This window comes from Carcharhinus amblyrhynchos, chromosome 29 (genome assembly GCF_965287045.1).
Source record: "Carcharhinus amblyrhynchos chromosome 29, sCarAmb.v2.hapA, whole genome shotgun sequence".
Classification (NCBI taxonomy): domain Eukaryota; kingdom Metazoa; phylum Chordata; class Chondrichthyes; order Carcharhiniformes; family Carcharhinidae; genus Carcharhinus; species Carcharhinus amblyrhynchos.
The window spans coordinates 34,969,927-34,994,435 of NC_137352.1; the positions used below are offsets into that span (position 1 = coordinate 34,969,927).

Genomic DNA, 24,509 nt, shown 5'->3' on the forward strand with positions numbered 1-24,509 from the left:
GATAGATGAAATGAAAGATCTTGGTGTACAAGTACACAGGCCCCTAAAGGCAGCGGTTCAAGTAGATATAGTGTGAAGAAGACATATGGAATGTTCTCCTTCATCGGCAGAGGTATCGAATTTAAAAGGGTACAATTAAATAAGATGTTGGTGAGGCCACACCTGGAGTATTATGTGCAGTTTGGGTGTCCTTATCTGAGGAAGGATGTCCTTGCTATAGAGAGAGTACAGCAAAGGTTTACCAGGCTGATTCCTGTCATGGAAGTTCTGTCATATGAGGAGAGACTAAGAGGATTGTATTCATTGGTGTTTAGAAGAGTGAGGGGGGATTTTATAGAAATTTATAAAATTCTAACAGGGTGAGAGTGGGTAGATCTAGAAAGAATGTTCCTGATGGTGGGGAAGTCCAGATCTGGGGGTCATAGTTTGAGGATAAAGGGTGAATCTTTTAGAACTGAGGTGAGGAGAAATTTATTCACGTAGACGGTGGTGAATGTGTGGAATCCACTATCCAGAAAGTAGTTGAGGCCAAAATCTCTGATTTCAAGAAAAATTAGATATAGCTCTTGAAGCTAAAGGTTTCAAGGGATGGGACGGTGGGGGGAAGGAGGGATCAGTTTAGTGAATTTGATGATCAGCCATGACAATGAATGGTGGAGCAGGCTTGAAGGACCAAATGGCTTACTCCTGCTTCTAGCTTCTAATGTTGGAATTGCATAAAACACTGGTGAAGCCATGACTGCAGTATTGTGTGCAATTCTGGTCACCATATTACAGAAAGGACATAATTGCTTTGGAGAGAGTGGAAGGTTATAAAAATGCTGCCAGTGTAAGAAAAGTGTAGCTATGAACAGAGATTGGTTAGGTTAAGGCTATTTTCCTTGGAACAAAGGTGGCTGAGGGGTGATTTGATAGAGGTGTACAAAATTATGAGGGGAAGAAATAGAGCAGACATGATAAAATTGTTTTCCTTGAGGGAGAATTCTAGAACCAAGGCACATAGATTCAAGATAAGTGGCAGTAGATGTAGAGGGAACATGAGGAAGAACTTTGAGACAGAGACCCTAAACTCTTAAAAAGTACCTGCACCTACAGTGCTATGGGCCAGGTGCAGGAAGGTGGGATTAGAAAGGCACCTGGGTATCCTCAGGCTGGCATGGACAAGATGGGCTGAGTGGGCTCTTGTATGCTGTAATCTTTCTATGGTTCTAAATCCGATAAAGGATTCTGGAGAAACTTCACTACCCAGAGAGTGATGTGAGTGTGGAACTTTTTACCACGTGCATTTGCTACTTATACGTTTAACTTGATGGAAGATAAATGTATAGAACGTTGGTTAGAACACATTTGGAGTACTGCGTCCAGTTCTGGTCGTTGCACTACTGGAAGGACGTGGAGACCCTGGAGAGAGTGCAGAGGAGGTTTACCAGGATGCTGCCTGGTATGGAAGGACTTAGCTATGAGGAGAGATTGGGCAAATTGGGGCTGTTCTCCTTAGAAAGACAGAGAATGAGGGGAGACCTAATAGAAGTGTATAAGATTATGAAGGGTATAGATTGAGTGAACAGTGGGAAGCTTTTTCCCAGGTTGGATACGAAAATTACGAGGGGCCACGGGCTTAGAGTTAGAGGGGCGAGGTATAATTCAGATGTTAGAGGGAGGTTTTTCACACAGAGGGTTGTGGGGGCCTGGAATGCACTGCCAAGTAGGGTGGTGGAGGCAGGCATGCTAGAGTTGTTTAAGGCTTACCTAGATAGGCACATGAGCAGACTAGAGATGGAGGGATACAAAAGATTGTTCTAAATAAGGATCAAGAGCCTCAGGCCGTCCCTGGGAATCATTAGATTCCTATGGACCATCCAACATATTTTATGGCTCACCTGTCTTACGTTTGAGCTTCTGGGGATTCCGTGAATGTCTGTATAAGTTGTATATGTTGATTGATGTCTTTTTTTCTTACATCCACAGGTGATTCCGTCCACCTTGTTGTCCAACAAGGGGCATACACACGGTGGGTCGTGCGAGGGCTGCTCTTGGATATTGCTTTAAGAGTTGCCTAGTGCTTCACGTTGTTAGTGTACGCTTAAACTGGACCATCTGACGGGCAACATGACAGCTCAGTGACTATCACTGTTTGCTGTGCAGATACATGGATTTGGGCCAGTGTCTGTGGGAGTTTGCACATTCTCCCCATGCTTGTGTGGGTTTTCTCTGGGCGCTCCGGTTTCCTCCCACACCCCAAAAACGTGCTCTTAGGCTGATTGGTGTTAACAAATTATCCCTAAATTAGTCTTCCCTCAATCTGGTTATGGTTCCTTTATTGTGGAGTCCAATAGGCATAGACAAAGGTCATGGGTAGAAGAGGGCACTCACAATGTTAAAATGGCAGCGTGGGCTCGTTGGGCCAAAGGGCCTGTTTCCTGTGCTGTGTTACTCTTTGTTCTTCTTTGTTCTTTGTTCTTTGTAAACACATGAAGAAGGTAACAATGGAAGATTATGCTGAGTGAGGTCAGTAATGTGACAGGAGGCTCATGTGGACCATAAATATCAGCAGCAACCTATTGGCTCGTCTCTGTTCTGTAAATTGTTTGTGAGGTAACATCTTTTACCAATTAATCTAAATCCATCTTCAACCCACTGACACATCAACAGCAAATATTAGATGACTATGTTTATTTTTCATCTTGATTAAATACAAAAATATTGAGCAGTAAGAAATCCTGAGGATCTCCAGTCATCTCTGTGACCCTTTCTGACCTATTATCAATAACAATCTATTTGAAATCAATCTATTGCTGGGGAAAGTGCTTGGTATTGAAATGGTTAGTTTAGGAACAGGAGTAGGCCATTCCAGTGAGCCTGCTCTGTGATTTAATCCTGGCTGATCATCCACTTCAATTTCTATTTCTTCCCCTCATAATTTTGTACACCTCTTATCAAGTCATCTCTCAGCCACCATTGTTCCAAGGAAAATAGCCTCAACGTATTCAATCTCTGCTCATAGCTACACTTTTATTACACTGGCAACATATTTATAACCCTCCTCTGCACTCTCTCCAAAGCAATTATGTCATTCCTGTAATACGGTGAACGGACACCAATGTCTTTTCATCTACACTATCTCCATATCCCTTATGTCATTGGTACTTAGAAATCTATCAATGACTGAGCTTCCACAGCCCTCCGGAGTATTCCGAAGATTCATAACCCTCCGTGTAAAGACATTTCTCCTCATCTCGGTCCGAAGTACATTCCCCTTATTTTGAAATTGTGAATTTTGGTTTTAGACTCCCCAACCAGGGAAACATCTTACCTACATCTATCCTGTCAATTCCTTTAAATATTGTATCGGTTTCACTGAGATCACATCTCATTCTGCAAAACTTACAGGCCCAGTTTCTCCAATCTCTCTTCCAGGAACAAGTCTAGTGAGCCTTTGATGCACTCGGTCAGATTTCCAGCATCCAAGTACTGTCCAGGCCAGAATTAGATTGCATATAGAACATAGAAAACTACAGCACAAACAGGCCCTTCGGCCCACAAGTTGCGCCGATCATATCCCTACCTACCAGGCCTATCTATAACCCTCAATCCTATTAAATCCCATGTACTCATCCAGAAGTCTTTTAAAAGACCCCAGCGAGTTCACCTCCACCACCACCGACGGCAGCCGATTCCACTCACCCACCACCCTCTGAGTGAAAATGTCTCAGAGGACTGGATGAGATTAGAGATAGGAGAATTTGGAAACTAGGATGAGAATTTTAAAATCAAGATGTTGTTTGAATGGAGCCAGTGTAGGTCAATAAGCACAGGGATACCAGGGGAACAGACACAGGCAGCAGAGAGTTTACAAAGGAGAGTAGAATATGGGAGACCAGACAGCACTGAATTGGAATAGTTGAGTTTAGAGGAAACTAAGGCATGAGTGACATTTTCAGCAGCAGATGAATGGTGAAGTCTGCTGATGCTATGGAAGGAGAAATAGGCAGTCTTAATGTTAATATGAAGGTCAGGTCAAAAGCTCACCTTCAGGTCAAATGTAAAACCAAGGTTACAAACAGACTGGCTTGATCTCAGCCAAGGAGGGGGATGGAGTCAGTCGGAAAGGAACGGAATTTGGAATGGGGACCAAAAATAAAACTCCCTATTTAATTGGAAGAAATTTCTTCTTATCCAGTACTGGACACTGGATGAATTAGGGAAGCTGGTGATGAAGTACAACTTGTGTCACTAGCGTCTTTGAATGATGTCAGCAGCACGGAGTTGAGAAATAGGAAGGGGATTCAAGGATATTCTTAGGAAACACCAGAGGTAATGGATCAGGAGCAGGAAGAGAAGCCTTTGTGATCCTCTGGGTACAATTAGATAGGTTTGAATGGAACCACGAGAGGATGTTCACTAAGCTGCACGAGAGTGGAGGAGGATGTTGTGATCAACTTTGTCAAAGATGAAAACAAGTTTACCTTTGTAACAGTCACTTAGGATATAATTTGTGACTTTGATAAGAGCTATTTAGGTACTGTGATTGGGGAAAATGTACCACTTCCATTGCCTCCTCATGAATCGATCCTTGGAAATGTGTTCACCAATTATAATTATTTTCTTTTTATTTTGACAAAGATCAAAGTTGTATGAATATTCCATTATATAGAAGTGTCAGAAAGTATAACTGTGATTACAAGCTCTCTGGGTAATTCAAGTTATGCCTCCAGCAGGAGAGCAGTGTTCTACAGGGCCACACCCTGAAGATAAGGTTACATCACCAACTTCAACCTGCATTCCCTCTGTCAGCAGCTGAGCTTGGAGTAGAGGCATGGCACTTTTCCTTACACTTTATACATGTGGTACAAGTAGAAAAAAGTTATAGATTCCATTAAAAACAGATTATTGATGTGAATAACTAAATGTCTCTCATTGCTCCCTCTGATCCAGAGCCGAATGCTTGACTGAACCTTTTAGTGTGTGTAATCAATTGTTTTCTAATACATTATCAAACTGCCTATGCTCACATTAAGCTAATTCAACGTCAGCAGCTCACTCAGTTGCATGGATAATCCACTAAGTTTAATTCCGCCTTAACTAAACATTTACAAACACACACTTTCCTGCAGGTATTAAAAGAATCACATCTGGTATTCCTTTCTGTAACTCAAGGGTGTTGGGGTGAGGTCCAATGGTCTGACTGCTACCTTGGCTGAGATCAGTTAGTTCAGTGCCCCGGTAACTCAGTGCCACATTGGGTCATTCCCAACATTCAACAGGGAGGTAGGTCAGATCTGCTAATAACTTTCCACTTACTGGCAACTTTTCTGTACTATAGGGTTTCTATGATTTAGAATCCCACAGAATTTCTGCTCACATGTGCCGCAGCATGTGTGAAAGCAGTGCAAATCAGTCTAGCAAAGGGCCTTGCTCCTCTTTGGCTATTCCATGCTGTGATCTGTGAGCCCTCTGAAAGCCTGTGATACCAATAAACTTGGACGTTAACCTGGTGTTGTGAGACTTCTTACTATAGTGAAGATGGTAATGAACACTTTCTGTGATGGAAATTGATAATACATGTTCCATCACAGAGATGCTGGTATACATATTCTTGATATTTATACTCTGAAATGGAGATGCTGAAAAATATATTCAGTAACAAAGCATCAGATGCAGATTCTATAATGGAGCAATATGATGGACATGATCAATAATTGAAGGTGAAGTGGAAGTTTTCTATAATGAAGGAGACATAAAAGGGTCTGTAATGCAGACTGTGATATATACGTTCTGCAGTGTAGCCTGGTGTTCAAGTTCTACAAATGTTGCTGGTATCCACTATCCAGACCCAGTAGGATCCATTGCGTTGGGTCAGGCGTTCCATTACTTTAGTGATGGATTCCAGGTTTTAAACGTGGGTTTTCATCATGCTCACAATGGCTTCTTCTTCAGCACAAACACTGTGACCATAAGGACAACTTCAACACACGCTGGAAGAGTACTGAAAATCAAACAGAACCACCATGTCACATCAGAATAAAAATTCCTCATTATTTAAACATTTTCTGTTGTACAATCTGGAGAAAAACACAAAAGCTGGAAGTGGAGCTTGTGTGTCAGGGCAATGGTGGAGTCACACAAGTCATGATTCTATCATTAACCTGTACTTTGTGCTTAATTGAGTTAGTACAGGGGTCCACAGAAAGATCAGTGTACATGCATCTACATGCTCTATGCATAGCAACAGTAAATGGTCATTCAGCCCCTCAAACCTGTTCCACAATTCAGTAAGATAACCTCTAATCTGTGATTTAAGTCCACTTAGCTTCCTCATTCACATCACTATTACTCTTTGCAAACATAAATAAATTGATCTCAGGTCTGAAACTATATCGACTGTCTGTTGCAGAGGAGGTAGATCCACCCAGGACATGGTGACCATCGAGGAAATTCTGTTCCTAGAGGATTCAAAATTGATAAGGAGGAAGTGTTGAAAATATTGATGGTATTGAAAGTTGACAAGGCGCTGAGACCGGATGAGATGCATCTTGCAGGTGCAGCAGGTGGTCAGGAAGGCTAATGGGATGCTGGCCTTCATAGTGAGGGGGATTGAATATAAAAGTAGGGAGGTCTTGCTGCGGCTGTATAGGGCATTGGTGAGGCCGCAGCTGGAGTACTGTGTGCAGTTTTGGGCGCCGTACTTAACGCAAGGATATTTTGGCCTTGGAGGGAGTGCAGAGGAGGTTTACTAGGCTGATGCCAGAGTTGAGGGGGTTGAGCTATGAGGAGAGGCTGAATAAACTAGGCTTGTACTCGTTAGAGTTTAGAAGAATGAGGGGAGATCTCATTGAGACGTATAAGATGATGAATGGGATGGATAGGATAGAGGTGGAGAGACTCTTCCCGCTCAGAAAGGATAGTAGGACTAGGGGGCACAGCCTCAAGATAAAGGGGGGGGTGGTTTAGAACGGAGTTGAGGAAGAACTTCTTCACTCAAAGGGTGGTGAATCTCTGGAATTCTCTGCCCGTTGAAATGGTGGAGGCTGCCTCGCTAAATATTTTTAAGATGTGGGTTGATGGGTTTTTGATAAGAGAGGGGATCAAAGGTTATGGGGAGAGGGCGGGAATGTGGAACTGAGCCATGACAGATCAGCCATGATCTTATTGAATGGCGGGGCAGACTCGAAGGGCTAGATGGCCTACTCCTGCTCCTATTTCTTATGTTCTTAAAGATATTGAAGGAAGTTAGAATGTAAATTGCAGGAGCGCTGGCCATAATCTTCCCTGTACTCAGGGAAAGTGCCAATTCGGGAATTGCAAATGCTATACCTTGTTCAAAAAAGGTTATAAGGACAGCTCCAACAAGTACAGGCCAGTCAGTTTAATATCAGTGATCATAGAATTTGATCATAGAAACCCTACAGTGCAAAAGGTGCCATTCAACCCATCGAGTTATTTCGTTATTAGAAATGGATAGAACGAGGGGTCACGAGCTTAGGGTGAGGGGGGCTAGGTATAAGACAAATATTAGAGGGCAGTTTTTCACGCAAAGGGTAGTGGGGGTGTGGAATGCACTGCCGAGTAAGGTGGTGGAAGCAGGCACGCTAGGGTTGTTTAAGAGTCACTTCGACAGCCACATGAGCGGGCTACATATAGGGGGATATAGTAGGCCTTACTAAACATTGTAGGCTTGGGAATACGTTTTGCCTCAGGGATGTTACAGTCTTTGCCTGTTTAATAATGAATTTTTTGTCTCCACAGGCATTTAAGTCCAACAAGGGGCATGCATGCGGCAGGTTGTAGTGGGCTGCTCTTGGACGTTGCTTCGGGAGTTGCCTATTGCTTCATGTCGTTAGTGTGCTTAAACTGGACCATCTCGAGGGCAACATGACAGCTCAGAGACTATCTCTGTTGCTGTGCGGACACATGGATTTGGGCCTGTGTCTGTGGGAGTTTGCACGTTCTCCCCGTGGTTACGTGGGTTTCCTCCGGGTACTCCGGTTTCCTCCCACATCCCCAAAGATGTGATTTTAGGCTGATTGATTGGGTACTAAATTGTCCCTAAATTGGACCTCCCTGATCCTGGCACATTAGGCGTAGACTAAAATCATGAATAGGACACTGAGACAGTGGGACGGCGGCGCGGGCTCGTTGGGCCGAAGGGCCTGTTTCCCGTGCTGTGTTGTTCTTTGTTCTTTGAGTCTGCACTGATAACAAACCCACCCAGGCCTTATCCCCATAACCCCACACGTTTACCTCACGAATCCCGCTAACCGATGCATCCCAGAGCACTAAGGGGCAATTTAGCATGGCCAATGCACCTAATTTGCACATTTGACTGTGGGAGGAAACCGAACCACCCAGAGGAAACCCACACAGACAGGGCAATAACATGCAAACTCCACAAAGACAGTGACGTTTGATTCTAAAGTTCCAATCAGTAATGGTCCCAGCACTGATCCATGTGGAACACCACCTCTTGCACTAATCTCAATAACCACCCTTTACTTCCATGCTTGCTTGATGAGTTGAAGTCAGCCAGCAATTTATTCTGCCACTTACATCCCAATGCCACATTCTCTGACCATACTCGCTGATCTTTTGGGGCACCTGCTCAAAGGTGTTTTAAAAATGCAGATAAATTACAATTTTAAAACTTCATTCTCAGGATACGGGTGTTAGGGGTAAGGCAGGACACGGGTGTTAGGGATAAGGCAGGACACGGGTGTTAGGGATAAGGCAGGACACGGGTGTTAGGGATAAGGCAGGACACGGGTGTTAGGGATAAGGCAGGACACGGGTGTTAGGGATAAGGCAGGACACGGGTGTTAGGGATAAGGCAGGACACGGGTGTTAGGGATAAGGCAGGACACGGGTGTTAGGGATAAGGCAGGACACGGGTGTTAGGGATAAGGCAGGACACGGGTGTTAAGGATAAGGCAGGACACGGGTGTTAGAGATAAGGCAGGACACGGGTGTTAGGGATAAGGCAGGACACGGGTGTTAGGGATAAGGCAGGACACGGGTGTTAGGGATAAGGCAGGACACGGGTGTTAGGGATAAGGCAGGACACGGGTGTTAGGGGTAAGGCAGGACACGGGTGTTAGGGATAAGGCAGGACACGGGTGTTAGGGATAAGGCAGGACACGGGTGTTAGGGATAAGGCAGGACACGGGTGTTAGGGATAAGGCAGGACACGGGTGTTAGGGATAAGGCAGGACACGGGTGTTAGGGATAAGGCAGGACACGGGTGTTAGAGATAAGGCAGGATACGGGTGTTAGGGATAAGGCAGGATACGGGTGTTAGGGATAAGGCAGGATACGGGTGTTAGAGATAAGGCAGGATACGGGTGCTGCAGATGCTGCATGTTTTGCCCATTCCTAATTTCCCTTGAAACTGAGTGACTTGCTCGGCCATTTTCTGAGGGCAGTTAAGAATCAACCATATTGCTGTGGGTTCAGATCTGCATGTGGAAGAGGTAAGGATGGTAGATTTCCTTCCCAAAAGTATACAAGATTCAGTAGTGAATTTTCCCTTCCTTGACATTTGAAACACCAGATTAGAAAGGTGTCCTGCATACATTGTAGGAACTCCGTTCCCTTGTCCCCTTCCCCCATGATTATTATTGTTTTACTCAGTTCCCTAATTTTTCCTCATACTTTTTTCCTTCACACCAATTATTAAGATTGATCCTCTACCTGTTGTGGCTCTCCATATGGATTTGATTTTTTTGTCTCTGATGACAGCTATGAACCTGTCTCTACTGCCATTATTATCATGATTACAACCGCCTTCCCCCTATCTTTTCCAAACATGTTACACATTAGAATATTTAAATCCCAGTCCTGACTTTTCTGTAGCAAAGTCTCAGTATCCCCATGTCTGGTGTGAGTGCCTCCAGCCCCCCTGCTTTCTTACAGACACTCGTATAGATGTAATAACTAATGTTTAATAGAATTTCCTTTCAATTTGTATTGAATCATCGTGGTAGGCTGCCATTCCATTTCCTTGCAATCAATGTCCCAATTTATTCTTTCCTAGTTTCTCCTGCCTTGCTCTGTTTACATTTTGGCTGCTTATATTTCTTGAAGATCCTTTCCCCCAACTTCCTTGTAGTTTAAAGCCTTTGCCACCTCCCTTTTCATTGTTTCTGTCAGGCTACAGTTCCCATCTTGGTTTAGGTAGAGTCTATCACATTGGTACAGCTCCTATGCTAATTTGCATGCAGCTTGGACAATAATTCAGAAATTATTATCTTCAAAGTCCTGCTTCTTAAATTTAGATCCTAATTCCTGTTACTTACTCAGCAGACCACCTTCCAGTTCTATTTTCTTTGTTTAAAAGTGGACCAGTATAACTTAATTTACCTCACTTCTTTCAGGTTCCTCATGTGAGATATCTGTTACCTTGGCACCAGCTCACACACATCCTTCAGGAATTGCATTCTTGGCTGCAGACAGCATGGACTCTGACACTAGTTAGAGTCTCTGATTTCTATTCGGCTCTTCCCACTGTGCACCCGCTTCCACCACAACCAACCTGGATAGTTGACTGAGGTCCACCCAGCATTCTTTTTTCTTGTATTGACAGATAGTGGGTGCATTGCACCTGTTGAGCAGGAGCAGTGTAGGGCCTCCTCCACATTATCTCAAGGTTCCCATTATCTGGCTCCATATTAATCACAGCCTCCCCTTCCTGAACCTGTGATTTATCCTCAGATATGACTGTAGTTTGGATAAAACTGTCCAGAAACAACTCTTCCCTTACATGTCAGATTTTCTCCAACTCACACGCCAGCACAATGACTCTGAGCTACAGATTTAAGATGGAGACAGCTATTGCACACAGGTTTGTTTAGGGTAGTCTCACCATCCATAAACTCCCTTCTGCAGACCAGAAACAACAACCTACTCTGTCATATCTTAGACTAGTCTTATTTATTTAATCAAAGTCTTTATGTAGTGATTATTTGTAGTTACAGCAAGTAATTCAGTGAGTTAACTATATATTTAACACTACTTATCCATTGCTGGTGCTAGTTTAAGCTACTGTCTTTGGAGAAATACAACTTACAAACCAGGAAGAGGCCATTTGGTCCATCGTGACTGCACTGGCTCTCCAATCGGCACTAAAGGAATTACTAATTTAGACCATAAGACATAGGGGCAGAATTAGGGCATTCTAGTATTCCATCATGTCTGACAAGTGTTCCTAAAATTCTCTTCCTGCTTTTTCCCTGTAATCTTTGATCCTCTTACCAATCAAGAACCTATCTATCTATGTTTTAAATATACTCAAAGTCCTTGCCTCCAAAACCTCTGTGGCAATGAATTCCACAGATTCATCACCCTCTGGCCAAAGAAATTCCCCCACATCTCAGTTCTACAGGGCCTTTCCGTGCTGAGCATGATCAGAGATAGTCAGCATGGCTTTGTCAAGGGCAGGTCATGCCTTACAAGCCTACTTGAGTTCTTTGAAAATGTGACTGAACACATTGATGAAAGAAGAGCCATGGATGTGGTTTATATGGACTTCAGCAAGACTTCTTGAGAAGATGAGAAGCCATGGGATCCAAGGGACTGTTGCCTTGTGGATCCAGAGCTGGCTTGCCTGAAGAAGGCAGAAAGTGGTTGTGGATGGGTCTTTTTCTGCATGGAGGTCAGTCAACAGTGGAGTGCCCCAGGAGTCTGTTCTAGGACCCTTGCTGTCTGTCATTTTCATAAATGACCTGGATGAGGAAGTGGAGGGATGGGTTTGTAAGTTCGCCGATGATACGAAGGTTGGTGGTGTTGTGGATAGTCTGGAGGGATGTCAGATGTTGCAGCGTGACATAGATAAGATGCAAGACTGGGCGGAGAAGTGGCAGATAGACTTCAACGCGGATAAATGTGTAGTGGTCCATTTTGGCAGGACTAATGGGATGCAGGAGTACAATATCAAGGATAGGAGTCTTAGCTGGGTTGAAGAGCAGAAGGATCTTGGAGTCCGGGTCCGTAGGACTCTTAAATCGGCCTCACAGGTGGAAGAGGTGGTCAAGAAGGCATATGGTGTACTGGCCTTCATTAATCGAGGGATTGAGTCATAGAACATAGAACATTACAGCGCAGAACAGGCCCGATGTTGCGCCGACCAATTAAGAAAAAAGCAATGACCCTCTAACCTAAACCAATCCCTTTCCATCCATAAACCTATCCACGGACTCTTAAACGCCCCCAGACTAGGCGCATCTACAACTGCAGCAGGCAGGGCATTCCATTCCCCCACCACCCTCTGGGTAAAGAACCTACCTCTGACATCCGTCCTATAACTACCACCCCTTAATTTAAAGCTATGTCCCCTCGTGCTAGCTTTCTCCATCCGAGGAAAAACGCTATCACTGTCCACCCTATCTAAACCTCTAATCATCTTGTATGTTTCAATAAGATCCCCTCTTAGCCGCCTTCTTTCTAACGAAAACAACCTCAAATCCCTCAGTCTCTCCTCATAGGACCTCCCCTCCATACCAGGCAACATCCTGGTAAACCTCCTCTGCATCCTCTCCAATGCCTCCACATCCTTCCTATAATGTGGGGACCAGAACTGTACACAATACTCCAAGTGCGGCCGCACCAGAGTTTTGTACAGTTGCAACATGACGTTGCGGGTCCTAAATTCAATCCCCCTACCAATAAACGCCAAGACACCGTATGCCTTCCTAACAACCTTATCGACTTGATTTCCAACTTTCAGGGATCTATGCACATATACACCTAGATCCCTCTGTTCGTCAACACTATTCAGAGTCCTACTGTTAGCCCTATACTCTACACATCTGTTATTCCTGCCAAAGTGAGTCGGGAGGTTACGCTGCAATTTTGTAAGACCCTTGTCAGACCCCACTTGGAGTACTGTGCGCAGTTCTGGTCGCCTCACTACAGGAAGGATGTGGAAGCTATTGAGAGGGTGCAGAGGAGATTTACAAGGATGTTGCCTGGATTGGGAGGCATGCCTTATGAAGATAGGTTGAGGGAGCTAGGTCTCTTCTCCCTGGAGAGTCGAAGGTTGAGAGGCGACCTGATACAGGTTTATAAAATGTTGAGAGGAATAGATAGGGTGGATTCTTGGAGGCTATTTCCCAGGGTCGCTATGAGAGGACACAGGTTTAAGGTGCTGGGGAGCAAGTACAGAGGAGATGTCAGGGTAAGTTTTTCACTCAGAGGGTGGTGAGTGAATGGAATTGGCTGCCGTCGGTGGTGGTGGAGGCGAACTCGCTGGGGTCTTTTAAAAGACTTCTGGATGAGTACATGGAATTTAAGGGGATTGGGAGTTACAGATAGCTCTATGGCCTGGTAGGTATGGATATGATCGGCGCAACTTGTGGGCCGAAGGGCCTGTTTGAGCTGTAGTGTTCTATGTTCTACGTTCCGTTTACTCTGAGGCTGTGCCCTCGGATCCGACTTACGGAAACACTTTTCCATGTCCATTCTACCCAGGCCTTTCATTATTTTGTAAGTTTCAATGAGATTGCCCCTAATATCCTTCTAAGCTCCATCAAATACAAACGCAGATTCCTCAGAAGCACCTCACACATCAAGCTTTTCATTCCTGGGATCATTCTCGCGTACCTCCTCTGTCAGGTCAGCATATCTTTCCTTAGATACAGGGCCCAAAACTGCTCACAATAGTCTAAATGTGGTCACACCAGAGTTTATACAGCCTCAGCAGTGCATCCTTGCTTTTGTATTCTAGTCCTCTCGAAATGAATGCTAACATTGCATTTGCCTTCCGAACTACCAACTCAACCTGCAAGTTAACCCGAAGAGAATCCTGAGCTAGGCCTCCCAAGTCCCTCTGTACTTCGGATTTCTAAATTCTCTCTCCATTTAGAAAATAGTCTACGCTTCTATCCTTCCCACCAAAATGCATAACCTCACACTTTCCCACACTGTATTCCATCTGTCACTTCTTTGCCCACTCTCCTAACCTGTTCAAGACCTTGTGCAGCCTTCCCCCTTAGAACATAGAACATAGAACACTACAGCACAAACAGGCCCTTCGGCCCACAAGTTGTGCCGATCACATCAACACCTACCAATCCATAGACCTATCTATAACCCCCAATCCCATTAAATCCCATATACTCATCCAGAAGTCTTTTAAAAGACCCCAGCAAGTTCACCTCCACCACCACTGATGGCAGCCGATTCCATTCACTCACCACCCTCTGAGTGAAAAACTTACCCCTAACATCACCTCTGTACTTGCCTCCCCGCACCTTAAATCTGTGTCCTCTCGTAGCGACCATTTCAACCCGGGGAAATAGCCTCTGAGAATCCACCCTATCTATTCCTCTCAACGTTTTATAAACCTCTATCAGGTCACCTCTCAACCTACGCCTCTCCAGGGAGAAGAGTCCCAGCTCCCCCTTCTTCAATACTATCTGTTCCTCTGCCTATCTATGTGTCATTGCAATCTTATCTATTTCCTTCATCTTGGTCATTGATGTACAAAATGGAAAGTTGTGGTTCCAATACTGATCCTTGTGGAACTCTACTAGTCACCAGCTGTCATCCTGAAAAGGACCTTTTTATCACCACTCTGCCTTCTACCAGTCAGCTAATTTTATATCCATGCTAATAACTTATCTCTAACACCATGGGTTCTTCTCTTATTCAGCAGCCTCCTGTGAGGCACCTTTTCAAAGGCCTTTTGGAAATCCAAGTAGATAATGTCCATGGGATCTCTTCTGTCTAACTCGCTCGTTACCTGAATTCATTCAAAGAATTCTCCTGTCTTCATGTAACCCTGCTTCACAGATAACAATCTAATACCCTTTTGAATCTGAATCTGCCTCCACCACACTCTCAGACAGTGCATTCCAGACCTTAATCACTTACTGTGACTTTTTTCCATCATATTTGCTTTTGCTAATTTTTTTAGATCTATGATGTCTTGTTCTCATCAGTTCACGAGTAAGAACAGTTTCTCCCACTGGTTCTGTCCAGAAACCTTATCATTTGAAACACCACTATTAAATCTCCTTGCAGCCTTCTTTCCTCCAACAAAAACTGTTCTAACCTCTCCAACCTATCACCATAACTGAAGTTTCTCATCCCTGGAACCATTCTTCGGAACTCTCCAAAGCTTTCACGTTCTTCCTAAAGTGCGGCACCTGAACTGGATGCAAGACTCCAGCTGAGGTTGAACTGATGCGGATGAACTCAAGTCTGCCCTCTCCGTCCCATGGATCAGTTGCGGGGCTCAAGATCCAGTGGAACCCAGAAATCATGAATCTTGCAGACGGGATCGTGATCTGTAATTTTCGCCACTCCTCACCAGCGTAGTAATCAGCATTTACATACATTGCAATATAATTAAAGACCCCTCTGCCATATAGTCTCCCTAGCCGTACTCTCAAACTTCACCAATGTCACGTCAGGTGGGTGAGATTTATAACAGACTCATTTTGACATAAACCTGTCGTGGGGGATTCCCCAAAGCCTTAAAGGCGAGGATAGCCACCAGGGGAGAGAGACACGGCCAGGTCGTGTCCTTGCAATGCCCCTGTCACAGGTTGGCACTGCCAGGTTGGACTCGAGTGGGAGTCTCATTTGGTCTGTGGCCCTGCAGGTTGGGGCTCTTGTGTTGCAAATTCAGACACCTTATCAATGAGTTGAGGGTTTTGGCCTCTCTCACACATGCAGGCAGCAAATCCCAGACCCCACAACCCTCTGAGTGAAAACATTTTCCTCATCTCCCCTCTCATCTTTTGACCAATCCCCTTAAATCTCTGACCACTCTGAAAACCTTCCCATCCACTCTATCCAGGCCTCTCACAATTTTGTACATCTCTGTCAAATTTCCCCTCAGCCTCTATTCCATGGAGAACAACTGCAATCTTTGCTCACAACTGCAGTTTCCCAGTCCTGGCAAGTTCCTTGTCAATCTCCTCTGTACTTTCTCTAATGCAATTAAATTCTTTCTGTAATGAAGTGACCAGAACTGCATAGAGTACTCAAGTAAGGCAGCATGGTGGCACCCAGTTTCAACTCTGCCCTTGGGTGACAGTCTGGAGTTTATATTTTCTCTCGATGTCCATGTGGGTTTCCCCTGATGCGCCAGTCTCCTCCCACAGACCAAACATGTGCAAGTTAAATAGATTGGCCATGCTAAATTGCCTGTTAGTGTCCCCAGATGTGTAGGTTAGATGAATTAGCCATGGTAAATGTGTAGTTATGGGAATAGGGTGAGGGAAAGGGGCCTGGGTAAGGTACTCTGTCAGAGACTGTCAGTGCAGACTTGCTGAGTCAAATGGCCTCTTTCTGCATTGTAGGGATTCCATGATATCTATGAAACTGTGGCCTAACTAGCGTTTTATGTAGTTCCAGCATCACCTCCCTGATCTTGAAAGGATTCCATGTATCTTCTGAATAACCCATTAACCTACCTTCAGGGTCATTTCACTCTGAGGTCTCTCGTTCCCCCTACACCGTCCTGTATCCTCTCATTTCCTGTGATCTTTTACCTTGTTCGACTTCCCCAAATGCATCACCTTACAATTCTCTGGAGTGAATTCGATATGCCACCTGACTAATCCATTAATATCCACCTGCAATCTGCAGCAATCCTCCTCACTATCTACCACACAGCCAATTATTGTGTCATCTGCAAACCCGTTGATCAAAAACAGGGGACCTAATGCTAATCCCTGCAGACTCCAATTGAAAACAGCCTTTTAATCACAAAAACATACATCAGCTTTTGACTTCTGCCACTTAGCCAATTTTGGGTTTGCCATATTCCCCTGGATCCCTGGTGTTTTTATTTTTGTTAACTAGTCTGTCAGGTGGGACTGTGTTGAATTAAATGAAACAAATCTGTGATACCTGCAGAAGCCAAAGATATACCAGTACGTCCAACACTCCCATCTCTCGAAGACAAAGAAGGACAGACAGATGCAGGCACTGCAGTGTGCTGCAACAGCTGAAGCACAAGTCAGGGAAAAAGTGCACACAGGAATTGCAGCAGTCAAAACAAACAGACACACAGCAGACTCATTCTCATTACAACCCACCACCCCGGTACACAGAATACCAACTTGCAAGCTCCTTTTTATTCTTCTGAATGTAAGCATCTTCCACAAACCTAGCTCAACATAGTGCAGAGATGGTTGCACATTGGTAACATCATTGGACTAGCAATCCAGAAGTCCAAGTTAATGTTTTGGGGACATGGGTTCAAATCCCACCACAGTTGGTGGAATTTGAATTTAATTAATAAATCAGGGCTTAAAAGTCAGTCTCCAGTAATGGTGAGAATGAAACTATCATTATCGTAAAAGGGAAGGAAATCTGCCATCTTTACCTAGTTTAGCCTACATATGACTCCAGATGCACAATATTGTGGTGATTCTTAATCGAAATGGCCAAGCAGACAACTCAGTTCAGGGTCAATTAAGGATGGGTAACAAATGTTGGCCTTTCCAGTGACAACTGCCTCCCATGAAAGGGTAAAAATAAATTGAGGAAATGTTTGAGAAAAGATTGTTATAATGTCGCTACTAGGTGATGCTGCATACACTACCCCTCTTTATCTTTAATAACTTTGGAGCCCTGAAACCCACACAATTCAAACGTGTTAAATGCTTCTCTGGCTCCTCAAACATTTGTTAATTCAGAACAGATGATCAATGAGGTAATGAGGAGGGTGGGAGAAGCAAGTTAATACAAACATGGCAAGAAACTGACCGCCAATCTTTCATTCTGCTTGGACGCTATGAATGCAACGCAACGACTTGGTGATTTTGGGACTCTAGGTGTGAGGGAACAGGAGTAAAGTTACTGGACATAAGAAAAGCTCAGAGTATGTTTAAAGCAGAGATTGATAGATTCCTAAATAATCAAGAGACATGGTGATGGCGTGGGGAAAAAGGCATTGAAGTGTATATTCAGCCACAATCCTATTGAATGGCAGGGCAGGCTCAATGGGCTGAAAGGCCTACTCCTGTGTTACTAAAAGTTATCAGTTCTTAATCTGCTCACAGCAATGCCAAGATGACCGGTCACAGGCCCGATCCTCCCAAAAAAATTCTAAGTCTTGAATTTGTGGGAAAACTGGAATAATTCCTGCTGCTGTTTCAGTGGGAGTTTACACAAGAATCTCCCACACTCTGTGCAATGCAGAGGCCACAAGCGTGAATATCATTATATTTCGGGGGTGGGGCCTATCTATGCTGGAGATGCTGAAACCAGCAGGCCTTTGCCTCAGTTTTTCGATCACTGACCAGCCCAGGACTTCTGCATTGCTACCCTCCCAGGACTTCTGCATTGCTACCCTCCCAGGATCCCTGCACTGCTAACCTCCCAGGACTTCTGCAATGCTAACTCCCCCATCCTTGCCCATCTCCAGCGTGGACCAGATCCTAATGCAGAGTGGCAGCGGGAACCCCCACCCACCGCCCCCTAGGCCCTGCCCCATGCCCGATGAGCAGTGCTAAGGTGTCCCCTGGACAGTGCTACGGAGCACAGGCTTAAAAAGTGTGAAATCCCCAAGCACTTGAAACTTAACTCTGTTTCTCTCCCCACAGATCACGCCAGTTCTGCTGAATGGTTCTGGCATTTTCTGTTTTTATTTCAGACTTCACCTGAAAGAAATCCATTCAGGTTTACTGTCCACAAGATATCTCACCTTCCACCCACATTGGCATCCTTTCCCTCTCTCCTCTGTTCAATATGTTCTAAAGATGACCAGCGAACAGGTCATGCTCAACTTAATTATGAGAAATGACTCAAGTAATTAACAATTTGACAGTGAGGGAGCATCTTGCAATGCTAGTTACATGAGAGTTTGATGTTGAGGTCCAGATGATGAAATGTCACACACTAATGTTTTAAACTTCAGTAAGGCTGTCTTGAAGGAATGAGCAGTCTCATAACACCACGTTAAAGTCCAACAGGTTTATTTGGTAGCAAACGCCACCAAATGGCATTTGCTACCAAATAAACCTGTTGGACTTTAACCTGGTGTTGTGAGACCTCATACTGTGTTTATCCCAGTCCAACACCGACGTCTCCACATCACGAAGGAATGAGACAAGAGCTGAACAAGTTAAACTGCAATGTGACTGGATCCTGGGCTTCCTAACCCACAGACCACAATCAGTAAGAAAGAAAGGAAGAAATCCTACATATAAAGAACAAAGAACAACACAGCACGGGAAACAGGCCCTATGGCCCAACAAGCCTGCGCCGCCATTTTAACATTATGAGTGCCCTCCTCTACCTATGACCTTTGTCTATGCCTGTTGGGGAAGATTGAGGGAAGACTAATTTAGTATAGAAAGAGGCCATTCGGCCCATCGAGTCTGCACCAACCACAATCCCATCCAGGCCCCACCCCCATATCCCTACATATTTTGCCCAATAATCCTGCTAACCTACGCATCTCAAAACGCTAAGGGGCAATTTTAGCATGGTCAATCCACCTCACATGCACATCTTTGGACTGTGGGAGGAAATCAGAGCACCCGGTTTCCTCCCACAGTACCCTGCAAAGGAAACCCATGCAGATACGAGGAGAATGTGCAAACTCCACACAGACAGTGACCCAAGCTAGGAATTGAACCCAGGTCCCTGGAGCTGTGAAGCAGCAGTGCTAACCACTGTGCTACCGTGCTGCCCAAAGTAAGGGTAGGCGACAACACCTCCTCCACGATCATCTATAATACCCCACAAGCCTGTGTCCTCAACCCCTTACTATACTCCTTATACACCTATGACGTGTGGGCAAACTCCCCTCTAACTCGATGTTCAAGCTTGCTGATGACACCACCAATGCGGGGGCGGGGTGGAATCTCAAACAATGATAAGACAAAGTACGGGAATGAGATAGAGAATCTGGTGAACTGAATCTCTCTCTCAATATCAACAAAACAAAACAGATAGCCATCGACTTCAGGAAGCAAGTGGAGGACATGCCCCTGTCTACATCAACGTGGATGAAGTGGAAATAGTCGAGAGCTTCAAGTTTCAAGGTGTCCAAATCAGCAACAACCTGTCCTGGCCCCTCCACACTGATGACTCTACTTTCTCAGGAGGCTAAAGAAATTTGGCATGTCCACTGTTACCAACTTTTACAGATGCACCATAGAAAGCATCCTTTCTGGGTTGTGTCACAGCTTGGCATGGCTCCTGCTCTGCTCAAGACTGCAAAACTACAAAGTGAATGTAGCTCAGTCCATCACACAAACCAATCTCCCATCCACTGATTGTGTCAACACTTCCTGCTGCTTCAGAAAAGCAGCCCACATAATCAAGGTCTCCAAGCACCCAGGACATACTCTCTTCCATAGTCTTCCATCAGGGAAAAGATACAAAAGTCTGAGGTCATGTATCAACTTTTGATTTCATTTATTATTGTCACATGTATTAATTTATAATGAAAAGTAGTGTTCCTTTACTGCTCTACAGGCAACATATACCGTTCATAGAGAAGGAAATGAGAGAGTGCAAAATGTAGCATTACAGTCATAGCTCGGGTGTAGAGAAAGATCAACTTAATGCAACTGACTCAAAAACAGCTTCTTCCCTGCTGCCATCAGACTTTTGAATGGACCTATCTCATATTAAATTGATCTTTCTCAACACCATAGTTATGATTGTAGCACTGTATTCTGCACCCTCTCCTTTTCTTCTCTATGTATGGTATGCTTTGTCTGTATAGTGTGCAAGAAACAATATGTTACACTGTATACTAATACATGTGACAATAATGAATGAAATCAAATCATCTATGACCAGTTTCATAGAATCACTACAGTGCAAAATGGGGTCATTCAGCTCATCAAGCCTGCAGTGCCAACCATCAAACCCAGGCCCTATCCCTGTAAACCCACATAGTTAATCTGCTTGTCACCCTGACAATAAGCGTAGCTAATCAATTCTCAATCTATACATCTTTGGAATGTGGAAGGAAACCGGAGCACCGGGACTATAGGTATCAAGACAAATGGAGGGGTGGCAGGGGGGATCAGGATATTGAATTTGATGATCAGTCACGATCATAATGAATGGTGAAGCAGGCTCGAAGGGCTGAATGGCCCACTCCTGTTTCTAGTTTCTGCGTTTGTATGCATGAGATCAAGAACCACACTTTTCTGCATTTCATGGATCTCATTGATACCCTGCACTGAGGAGTAAAGCTATCAACGACAGCTCTACTGAGGAGACTGCTCTGATTCCCTCACATCTAGGGAAGGGTTCTCACTAAACTTCTGCAACTGAGGGGTGTCTGACTGACACCCTTGCAACATGAGCAGTGAGCAAATGTTTCAGAAAGAGGAATGTTTTGATGTGTAGGAAGAGAAACAAACTGCATAAGAACATAAGAAACAGAAGTAGACACAGGCCCCTCGATTCTGCTCCATCATTCAACTTGATCACAGTTGATCTTCTATCTCAAAGCCATTTTCCTTGTTGTCTTTAACATCTGCAAATCTATCCACCTCTTGTCTTGAACATACTCAATGACTGAGTCCCCACAGCCTTCTGGGGTGGGAAGTTTCACAGGTTTACCATCCTCTAAGTGAAGAAATTTCTCCTCATCTCAGTTCTAAATGGCCTACTCCCTTCTGTGAGATTGTTTCCCAAACATTCTCCCTGCATATACCCTAGAATCACAGATTCTATGATCTTCTTAGAATCATAGATTCTATGATTCTAAGGTAGATTCAGGATCAAGCTTTTCAAAACTTTAGTATGCTTGTATACAGTGACTATCATCAATGATCCACACACACTGCAACTGGTCAGAGAAATTTACTATGTGTTTGGCTGAATTTCCATCTCAGCTATTCAACATGGTAGATGACCTACCTGCAGAAAGCGAATATCCACCAGTATGTATTGCACGGCCACTGCTCAAACAGGAAGAAGAGAAGAGCAACTGAGGCACTGGCGTGTGTTCCAATAGCTGAGGCACAATTAATAGGAAAGAGCCAGAGAATCAGCACTGTTCAGATAGAGTGGCAGCCTGACTCCCCAATTTACATTACCCTATTCACTTCATAACTTAAAAACTCATTTACACAGTAACATACAGCACAGAAGGCCATTCAGCCCATTGTGCTTATGCCAGGACTTTAGTGGCACTATTAAATTAGTTCCACTCCACTCGACTTTCCCATAGCTTGAGCTTTTTTTTCCCTTCAACTATTTATTCAATCCCTTTGAAATTTATTGTTGAACCTGCTCCGTTTTTTTCCAAGACCCTGCAACACCGCACAGCAGTTTGGAACATGTACCAACAAATAAAATGAAAGGAGCTATTAAAGTAACAAGAATAAAGAACTTGGTGGTAACAGCTATCACTAGAAAGAGAAAACAATGAAATCCATCCTTCTCTGAAAATGCCTCCAGCTATTTTGCTTTGTAATAAATCAAAAAGTTATTCTTGGTCGTGGTTCAGTAGAAGCTCTGTCACCTCTATCTCATAAGATTTTCGGTTTAAGTCCCTCTCCAGGGCTTCAGCACTCAGAGTACAGGAATGAGATAGGGAACCTGGTGAATTGGTGCAACCCCAATAATCTCTCTCTCAATGTCAACAAAACAAAGGAGATAGTCATCAACTTCAGGAAGCATAGTGAAGAACATACTCCTATTTACATCAATGGGGATGAAGTAGAAATGATCGACAGCTTCAAGTTTTTAAGTGTCTAAATCACCACCAACCTGTCCTGGTCCCGCCATGCCGACACTATAGTTAAGAAAGCCCAGCAATGCCTCTACTTAGAAGACTAAGGAAATTTGGCATGTCAGCTACGACTCTGGCCAACTTTTACTGATGCACCATAGAAAGCATTCCTTCTGGTTGTATCATAGCTTGATATGGATCCTACTCTGCCCAAGACCACAAGAAACTACAAAGGGTTGTGAATGTAGCCCAGTCCATCATGCACACCAGCCTACCATTTATTGACTCTGTCTACGCTTCCCGCTGCCTTGGAAAAGCAGCCAGCATAATTAAGGACCCCACGCACCTTCTTCTCTCGGGAAAAAGATACAAAAGTCTGGGGTCACGTACCAACTGACTCAAGAACAGCTTCTTCCCTTCTGGCATCAGACTTGGCATCAGGACCCTTGCTGTTTGTCATTTTCATAAATGACCTGGATGAGGAAGTGGAGGGATGGGTTGGTAAGTTTGCCGACAACACAAAGGTTGGTGGTGTTGTGGATAGTCTGGAGGGATGTCAGAACTTGCAGTGTGACATTGATAGGATGCAAGACTGGGCAGAGAAGTGGCAGATGGACTTCAACCTGGATAAGTGTGTAGTGGTCCATTTTGGCAGGTCAAATAGGATGAAGGAGTATAATATCAAGGATAAGATTCTTAGCAGTGTAGAGGGTTAGAAGGACCTTGGGGTCTGGGTCCATTGGACTCTTAAATCGGCCTCGCAGGTCGAGGATATGGTTAAGAAGGCATATAGTGTACTGGCCTTCATCAATTGAGGGATTGAGTTTAGGAGTCGGGAGGTAATGCTGCAGCTTTATAAGACCCTTGTCAGACCCCACTTGGAGTACTGTGCGCAGTTCTGGTTGCCTCATTACAAGAAAGATATAGAACATAGAACATAGAACATTACAGCGCAGAACAGGCCCTTCGGCCCACGATGTTGCGCCGACCAGTTACAAAACAATGACCCACTAACCTAAACCAATCCCTTTTCGTCCATAAACCTATCCACGGATCTCTTAAACGCCCCCAAACTAGGCGCATTTACAACTGCAGCAGGCAGGGCATTCCAATCCCTCACCACCCTCTGGGTAAAGAACCTACCCCTGACATCCGTCCTATAACTACCACCCCTTAATTTAAAGCCATGCCCCCTCGTGCTAGATTTCTCCATCAGAGGAAAAAGGCTATTACTATCCACCCTATCTAAACCTCTAATCATCTTATATGTTTCAATAAGATCCCCTCTTAGCCGCCTTCTTTCCAGCGAAAACAACCCCAAATCCCTCAGCCTCTCCTCATAGGACCTCCCCTCCATACCAGGCAACATCCTGGTAAACCTCCTCTGCACCCTCTCCAAAGCCTCCACATCCTTCCTGTAATGTGGGGACCAGAACTGCACACAGTAGTCCAAGTGCGGCCGCACCAGAGTTGTGTACAGTTGCAACATGATGCTGCGACTCCTAAATTCAATCCCCCTGCCTTCTTAACAACCTTATCTACTTGACTCCCAACTTTCAGGGATCTATGTACACATACACCTAGATCCCTCTGCTCATCCACACTATTCAAAGTCCTCCCGTTAGCCCTATACTCAACACATCTGTTATTCCTACCAAAGTGAATTACCTCACACCTCTCCGCATTAAACTCCATCCGCCACCTCTCATAGATGTGGAAGCTATTGAAAGGGTGCAGAGGAGATTTACAAGAATGTTGCCTGGATTGGGTGGCATGCCTTATGAGGATAGGTTGAGGGAACTTGGTCTTTTGTCCCTGGAGAGACAAAGTATGAGAGGTGACCTGATAGAGGTTT

At 44.5% G+C, this 24,509-nt stretch overlaps 2 protein-coding genes across 6 annotated transcripts in view; one reads left to right on the forward strand and one right to left on the reverse strand.

Moving 5' to 3' along the window:
* siae (sialic acid acetylesterase) overlaps nt 1-2,152 on the forward strand; it is a 110,932-nt gene extending 108,780 nt beyond the window's left edge. The window contains exon 12 of the transcript XR_013889643.1: nt 1,969-2,152. The gene's annotated coding sequence lies outside the window, so the exon portion shown is untranslated. The remainder of the gene's footprint in view (nt 1-1,968) is intronic.
* Nucleotides 2,153-2,453: 301 nt separating this feature from the next.
* LOC145359845 (transmembrane protein 107-like) overlaps nt 2,454-24,509 on the reverse strand; it is a 59,047-nt gene continuing 36,991 nt past the window's right edge. For 3 of the 5 annotated variants that reach the window (XM_080214636.1, XM_080214640.1, XM_080214638.1), the window contains 2 exons: nt 21,838-21,934; nt 2,454-5,986 (listed from right to left, as the gene is read on the reverse strand). In XM_080214636.1, the coding sequence (XP_080070762.1) occupies nt 5,917-5,986; nt 21,838-21,934 (167 nt within the window). In that variant the 3' untranslated portion in view covers nt 2,454-5,916. Of the gene's footprint in view, nt 5,987-16,851; nt 16,949-21,837; nt 21,935-24,509 lie in introns of all 5 variants that reach the window. The other 2 variants (XM_080214637.1, XM_080214639.1) reach the window with 2 other exon arrangements.